Genomic DNA, 8,589 nt, shown 5'->3' with positions numbered 1-8,589 from the left:
CAACCTCCCTGTCTGCATCTTTACAAACTCTCTCTCAGCTCAGCAAATCATCAACAGCAACGAACTTCACCCTCTTGCTATTAATATCAGGAAATCTATCCATCTGTCTGGCTGCAAAATCAGTCTCTTCTGGGTCAGAGCCCACCAGGGAGTGGTGGGTAACGAAAGGGCTGACTGCCTCGCCAAACAGGCTGCCATCAATACTGAAAAACCGATTGCTTATGCCAAGATCAGTCAGAAAACACTCCTGCGCATTCTCTGGGAGGAGTCTGTCTCTATCTGGCAATCTGCCTGGAACTATAGCTACCACATCACCTACAAATATATACCAAATCTTCAAGACTTCCTCCATAAGGACTGGTACTACCCCAACTATTACATAACACAGATGCTTACCAACCACAGCAAGTTCGCCAGTTACCTGGCCCGCTTTACTCAGCGAGATAACAAACTTTGCCCTGCATGCAAAATTGATAACGACTCCGAACACTATTTCTTTAACTGTATTGCCTTTGAGCGTCAACGTTTAGAACTCATGCTTCACTTCCAGGATTCCGATGTTGGCTGGCCTTGTAGTCTCTCTAGCATCTGGCATACCGAAAACACCTATAATGCCTTCAAGCGGTTCGCAAGAAGCATTATTTCAAACAACGAAGCAACCATCTTCTCTTCATCCCCCCAGACTTTCCCACTGCCACAGAATTCTACACGCGATACTTTTATTGCTGATTGATGTTACCCTGCACAATTCTGCAAGTTTCTCATCTGTATATACTTGCATTCTTTGTATATTATTTGTTTTCACTCATTTATTTTATTTTATTTTTGTAATCCTTATACCGGTCTAAACTGTATATTGTAAACTTATTATACTTACTTTGCTGCTTTGTAACCTTTAGTCATTTTGTATCGGTACCATATTTTGTCTTGCATATTTATTCTACCTCTGTTACCTTTATATGTAAACAATGTAAACTGTGTAACCTTTTATTATATTCTGTATTCTCGTTCCCTAGTAATGCTGTATGCGGGGCCAGGGAATGTACTTTTCTACAAATAAAATATATTGATTGATTGATTGTCCCTATCTACTCCACCCCAAAGGGTGGGGTCTCATCCCCCACAAGTCGGATGCACTTGCCTGGTAGCGGCGGGGTGGCCGAGTAGCCCAGGACGTCCCTGGGTGAAACTAAATAGTGCGACGGCGGCTCCGGATCCCAGAAGACAGCGGACCTGTATCCGACGTTACTGTGGAAGTGACAGGCTGGGCCAAAGGCTCCCCCCAGAGGGTACAGCTTAAACACTGGGTTAGCACTCCCAGGCCGCCCAATAGTACAGGGGCCCGGCTCCTCCTAGCCAAGTGGGGCTGGCTACCCTATCAGTGGGCGCATAATCTCGCCGCATGTCGTAGTGCCGGCTGGCGACCGGAGAGGGCCCTGCAGAATGTGGTGGGGGGCTCTGCCGAGGCAACTGGGGGTGTGGGCTGGAGGCAACAACAGCTTGAATCGGACAAGGTGGCGAAAGTGCGTAGATGCTGTTTGATGAGGCCAGAGTTTATACTCTCTATAAAAATTATGAAAATGTCACAAACTATGAATACAGATTTCAAAGTGCTAAAAATACAATGTGAACCCCTCACATCTGATGATAAAGAAGAGAATCCAGTTATGGATACAATTGAACACTCAGTGAGTCGAAAGAGATCTAGCAGTAAGAACAGACATTTATTAACCCCGCCAGCAAGTAAACGCCGGCCGAAAGTTCTCGAAACGGCAGGCACAAAAAGCAAAGTTATGGCCTCATTAAAAGGAATAGTGTCAAAAATTCAGGCTACCTGCCTGGACAAGGACAATAGAATTACGAAAGGGGCCGCAGAAAAGGTCCTATAACACGTAGGGGCCCTGGAAGACCTAGTCATTGAGCTTCTAACAGAACACGAGAAGCTACAAGGGAAATTTGAACAACAGGCCAAGTTGTTAAACGCACGGCAGCCAATACATACACCACAGCGTTATGCTGAAGTGGCAAAGTAAACACTACCAACAAGCTCTAAAAATGCAGTCACACCAAAATAGAAACTGCAGAAGATACTTTTCATTCAACCCGTAAACCCGGGCGAAACAAAGGACAGCAATGAGATCCAAAAAAAATTTACTAATGCAATAGACCCAAGTAAAGAGTGCATAAGGTTTAGACAAATTCGGAAACTCCGAAACAAGAGCCTCATGCTTGAAGTCAAAAGGGACAAAGACATCCAGAAACTAATTCATAATAACCGCCTTAAAGAAACTGGGCTAAAGACCGAGTTGCTGAACAAACACAACCCGAAAGTTATTGTCTACAATGTCCCAAGAAGCATCGAAGAAAAGGACCTACCAACAGTGATAAAAACAATGAATCCGGAAGTCTTTGCCCAGACTGACGGAAAGCAAGATTTTAAACCACTATTCAGAACAAGCAAAAGAAGGGAAGAACAGGTTAACTGGGTGTTGGAAGTTTCCCCAACACTTAGGGAAAAACTGCTGTTCCAAGAGCAGCTGTATATAAGACTATAGTAGCTGCAAAGTTAAGGACTATATTGCAATTAGCCGCTGCTTCAAATGTCAAAGTTTTGGTTGGTTGGTTGGTAATAGTTTTTTGGCACAAAGGCAACACAGGCCAAGCTGCGCCACAACACATGGTGTAAATAAATACATAAATAAATAACAAAATTAAATAGAATAAAATAGAACAAAACAACAGATAAAAACAATAAACATAGAACCGATAACAAAAATAAATAACAATTAAAATGTATATAGTAACAAGGTGTAAATATAAAATAAACAAACAACTAAATCTGTTTATAAATATTTGTAACTTTTAGAAAGTTCAGTAATTTATCAACATTTGGCCTCTGGCCCAAAATCTCTTTAAAACTTGCATTTCCGAAATACTGTCTGCGACTCTGGTCAAAAGCAGCACAGTTGCAAAGTATGTGTTTGACACTTAAAATACAAATGCAGTACTGGCATACTGGCTGGTCATCACCCTTTAAAAGGTATTGATGAGTAAGCCGAGTATGTCCAATCCTCAGACGAGTAAGAATGACTTCAGATCTCCTATCATACTGTTTCTTGTGTGTCCAATTTTCTATTATAGGTTTGATCTCGTAAAGTTTATTGTGGACTTGTTCGTTCCACACATTTTGCCATCTCTCTGCTACTCGTTTTTTAACGACCAGCTTCAAGTCACCTCCTTCAATAAACATTCTATGCTTAGAAGGACTTGCTGACTTTGCAGCTGCGTCAGCTTCTTCATTCCCTCTTATACCTACATGGCCTGGGACCCAACAAAATTTTACAAGAATATTACTCGCAATAAGATGGCAAAACAGTTTGCGAATTTTAATCACTATAGAGTGAAAACTAGGTTCATGTGAGATCAAAGCCTGAAGTGCACTAACTGAGTCAGTGTAAATAACACAGCGACGATGACCTTTACTAATTATATATTTTAAGGCTAGGTAAATAGCCTGCAACTCTGCAGTAAAGATGGAAGAATTCGATGCGATTTGTTCTGCCACGATCTCATCCTGGCAGACAAAGGCTGAGCCAACGTAATCAACCGATTTCGATCCATCAGTATAAATAGGAATTAAATTCCTGTCACAATGTTGAATTTCTGCAAAGTGCTGCCTATAGATGTAGTCTGGGGTGGATTCCTTAGGAAACTGCTTTAAGCTAAAGTCAACATTAATCACAGGAGTTGACCAAGGTGATATATTATCGACCTCGACCTGTGAAATGTTGCTTGTGTCCAGGTCAATCGTGCTGCTTACATTCTCCATTCTAATGTCAAATGTAGGGACACAACTTGGGCGAGCTGTAAATAATCTTTTCAGCTGAGTATCTGATACTCTACAATAAACTGAAGGCTTAGCCAGAGATTTCTGTTTAATGTAATAGAACAAAGACAACTGCTCTCTCCTGAGAGATAGTGGAGGCTCATAAGCATCCACGTACAAACTTTGAATAGGAGAAGTTCGAAATGCACCAGTGCACAAACGCAATGCTTGATGGTGGATTGGATCCAGCATCCGAAGAGTAGATTCTCGCGCAGAGCCATAAACAACACATCCATAATCCAGCTTAGAGCGAACGAGGGCTCTATATATCCTGAGCATCGAACATTTGTCTGCTCCCCAGGATGAGCAGCATAATACCTTTAAAAGGTTGAGAGATTTTAAACATCTACTCTTCAAATTGCGCAAGTGTGGCAAGAACGTCAATTTATGGTCGAACACAACACCCAAAAATTTTGCTTCATTGACCATTGGGATTTTAACCCCATTTAGGTGAATTTCAGGTTCCAGGTGCAAACCACGCCTTCGGCAAAAGTGGATGCACGAGGTCTTCTCTGCATTAAAAGTAAAACCATTGATCTTCGACCAATTGTCTATGCGATTTAGGGAGGTTTGCAGTTGTCTTTCAATAAAACTCATGTTAGTAGACTGACAGGAGATCTGAAAGTCATCCACATACAATGAGTGTTTCACACTGGAAGGAAGACACTTAGCTATGCTATTAATTTTGATTAGGAACAGAGTCACACTCAGAATAGAACCTTGAGGAACACCCTCTTCTTGTGTGAAAGGCCTAGACAAAGTGTTGCCCATCCTAACTTGAAATCTTCGATTTTGCAAGAAGTTTTTTATAAAAATTGGCAGATTACCCCGCAGTCCAAATTCATGCAGATCACGGAGTATTCCATATCGCCAGCAGCGATCATAAGCCTTCTCTATATCGAAAAACACAGACACTAAGTGCTGTCGTCTTACAAACGCTTCGCGTATAGACGTTTCAAGGTTTACTAGATTGTCTGTGGTACTTCTGTTCCTACGAAATCCACTCTGATGTGGTGAAAAGTAGTTCTTTTCCTCTAGGAGGAACATCAGGCGTCTGTTTACCATTCTCTCGAAAAGTTTGCACAGACAACTAGTCAAAGAAATTGGTCTGTAATTAGAGGGATTCTTGCGGTCTTTACCTGGTTTGGGTATGGGAATAATAATTGATAGCCTCCAAGAGTCAGGAAAAATATGTTCTGTCCATATTCTGTTAAATAGATTCAGAAGGTTACTAAGGGAATTGTTTGACAGATTTTTTATCATGCTGTAGTGGATTTTATCCGGACCTACAGCAGTATTCCCCGAGCGAGAGATTGCTGTACATAGTTCTATTCTGCTGAATGGCACATTATAATCCTCATTAGATGGGGAGTGGAAGTTTAGATATTGTTTTTCAGTTTGGACTTTATAAGCCTGAAAATCCCTTGTATACATAATATTGCTGGATGAAGACGAAAATGTTTCACCCAACAAATCAGCAATACCTTTTATGTCACTGATTATTGTGCCATTACTTTCCAGCATGGACAGAGAGTGAGAAGCATATTTTCCATTGATTTTATGGATTTTATCCCAGACTGCTTTTGAGCTGGTGGAAGATGTTATGCTAGAAACATACTTCCTCCAAGAATCCCTTTGGCTTTGCCTTCTTATTTTTCTGGCATTAGCCTTTGCTTTCTTAAAAGCAACCAAATTGTTAGCAGTGGGGTATCTTCTAAAAATCCCCCATGCTTTCTTTTGCTTTTTAAATGCTGCCTCGCAATTCTCATCCCACCATGGTTTCGGATGTTTTGGATATCTGGTTGACGTTTTCCCCATTGTTTTTTCAGCTGCCTGAATAATACTGGAAGTGACAACTTCTACTGCATCATTGATATCAGCAGTATTGACCATTTCCTCAGTGACGTTAGCCAAAGAGGAAAATGCAGGCCAATCTGCCGTTTCAAGTTTCCAGCGTGGTGGACGGGCTGTTTCACAGCTTTCTCTGCCTCGATATTTTAAAAATATTGGGAAGTGGTCACTAGAGAGTGGATTAGATCCAACCTCCCATGTAAACGCTGAAAACAGATTCGGGGTTGCTAATGATAGATCAATGGCAGTGAATGTTCTTGTTGGGGCGTGGAAGTATGTCACTTCTCCAGTATTAAATAAATATAGTTGGTGATTGCCTATGAATCTTTCAATGGCTCTGCCTCGACGGTTGATATCGTGACTGCCCCACATTAGATTGTGACCATTGAAATCACCAAGTAAAAGGAAAGGAGTTGGCAGCTGTTCAACCAATGAATCCAATTCATCGTCATTGACTCTGACATCTGGTGGCAAGTATATGGAACAAACTGTGACAGTGACGCCCATAGATATTCTGACTGCCACAGCTTGCAGCTCTGTTGTTATTTGTACCGGAAAAGACGGGATGCGGTTTGAAACCAGTACAGCCACACCTCCACTGGCGCGGGTGTGGCTGTCGTCATCTTTACGGTAAAGATCGAATCCTTTTAAAGAAATTCTTTCTCCAGGTTTTAGATGTGTTTCCTGGAGTGCCACGCAGAGAGATGAGGTAGAGTATGTCAGGTGTTTAACGTCAGAGAAGTTGTTGCGGAAACCACGACAGTTCCATTGGATTATTTTATAATCCATTATGTGTTTGAGGTAGCATTCTTTGCGAGGGTATCCCTCTTTAATTTAACAGGGGGTCTCTCTTTTGGAGGTGACTTTGGTTTTGTAACCTCCGAATTAGTCTCTTCATCAGAAAAGTCAGAGAACTCACTCATAGACTGAGTCTCCGACTTTTTAGCTGATTTAGAGAGGGCAACTTTTACTTTTTGCTTGTTAAGTGGGTTTTTATTGGCCTTTTTTGAACCCACATTTCTTGTTATTACCCCTGTTTTAGGTAGGGGTGTCTTGGTCTTCTTGCTCTCCTTTTCTGGTGTTTGGGTAGATGGCAGTATTAAACATTTCGCATGGCGGGTAAAGGATTCACTTGGAGAGACAGAGATATCTGTTTGAACCGCACAAGTGTTTGTGGATTTCAAGACAGCAGCATAGGTCTTCTGCTTCAGTAGTGCACTAGAAGTGACCATGCGGCGAGCCTCTGGGTATGGTAGGTTGTTAACTGTTTTCACTCGCTGGATCTCTTTCTCTCTCTGCCATGCAGGGCATTTTCGGGAGTAGGCAGGATGCGCATCCTTGCAGTTTACACAGCATGGGGTAGTTTTACATTCGGTACTCTCGTGACCTTCAGTCCCACACTGTGCACATACGCTTTTCCCACGACAGGATGTTTGTGAGTGTCCAAACCGCTGGCATTTGAAACAACGCAGCGGGTTTGGGATATATGGACGAACTGAGCAACGTAGGTATCCTGCTGTAATGAAGGATGGCAATGTTGGCTTGTTGAAAGTAAGTATCAAGTGTTTGGTTGGTATCAACTTGCCATCTCTACGAATGGAAATGCGCCGAACAGCAACGACACCTTGATCTGAAAGACCAATCTGAATATCTGATTCGTCTTCAGACATCAGATCAATTTCAGATATCACACCACGTGATGAGTTTAAACTTCCGTGTGGTGTGACAGTGATTTCCATTTCTCCCAGGGTCTTTGTTTCTAGAAGTTTTGCAGATTGTTGTGGGGAGGATGTTTCCACCAGTAAATCACCTGATCTTAATTTCTGAATTTTTTTCAAATCTCCAATAGTCGACTGGAACAATTTTTGAATCAGAAAAGGAGAAGCTTTAGATAATGGTTTGTCACCAGTTGCGTGTACTATTAAGTACGCTGGGGTACTGGACATTTTTAAATTTTTCCGCTCTTTCGGATCTTTTATTTTTGGGGAATCCATGATTAAAAGTAAAACATTCAGCTTCTGGTGACCCCACCCACCATGGGGCCCAACAAGGGGATGCCGTCACATGGGAGACTCCCATAGACCGTCGCACCAGGGTTTCCCAGGAGCTATACCCTCACAATGCAGTCGAGAAAAGCACACCTTGTCTGACGTGTCTGCCCGGTCTGCATCGATCGGTTGACTCCAAGCCGAGGTCAACAATGACTCAACGACCAGCCGATTGACTCAAACGGAGCCTGATTTGAGCCTCCCGTTTATCCGAAGCAGGGGCCAAAGCAGTGTGTTGGGGACGGTATGTTGCCCCTCAACTACCAGGATCCCCCTTTCCGGCATACGGGCCACCACGCACGGCAAACACGTGGGTGGGCGTTCAGATCCCAGGGATGGTAAAGAAGAAATACTAAACCATCTCTGGGAGGTCCCCTCACCACGAACAGGAACCCACATCGAGGGGGTCAAAGTTTTGGCCATGTGGCCAAATTCTGTAAAGAAAACACAGAACACGTGCTCACACTGCACGGGAACAGGGCACAAATATTCCGAATGCCCACAAAAACAAGAAGCCGCAAAGTGCGCAACATGTAAGAAATTGGGAAAGCCGCACAACCACGGCAGAAACAGCAAACATTGCATGGCTTATAAACTGGCAGTCGAGCGGTATCTAAATACTGTCACCTACAATGAATAATACAACAATCCAGATTGTACAGCACAACTGCAAAAGAGGACAAATAATCCCTTCTGAGCTACGACAAGCCATGTCAAGCCGTCAAGTAGATATTATGGCTTTACAAGAGCCCTACGCAATAAACGGCAAAATTGCAGGATACAGCCTTAAGACAAGGATCATCC

At 42.7% G+C, this 8,589-nt stretch overlaps 1 protein-coding gene across 1 annotated transcript; it reads right to left on the bottom strand.

Annotated features, from left to right (window-relative positions):
* Nucleotides 1-1,308: 1,308 nt before the first annotated feature.
* On the bottom strand, nucleotides 1,309-7,731 carry LOC136971251 (uncharacterized). The gene is made up of 3 exons (XM_067265720.1): nucleotides 6,657-7,731; nucleotides 3,192-3,321; nucleotides 1,309-1,534 (listed from the first exon to the last, which is right to left on the bottom strand). Exons 1-3 carry the CDS (start codon nucleotides 7,729-7,731, stop codon nucleotides 1,309-1,311), a joined length of 1,431 nt encoding a protein of 476 aa, XP_067121821.1.
* Nucleotides 7,732-8,589: the final 858 nt, after the last annotated feature.

This window comes from Centruroides vittatus, unplaced genomic scaffold, assembly GCF_030686945.1.
Source record: "Centruroides vittatus isolate TY-2023 unplaced genomic scaffold, ASM3068694v2 contig_241, whole genome shotgun sequence".
NCBI lineage: Eukaryota > Metazoa > Arthropoda > Arachnida > Scorpiones > Buthidae > Centruroides > Centruroides vittatus.
This window is presented reverse-complemented; position numbering and strand designations above follow the sequence as displayed.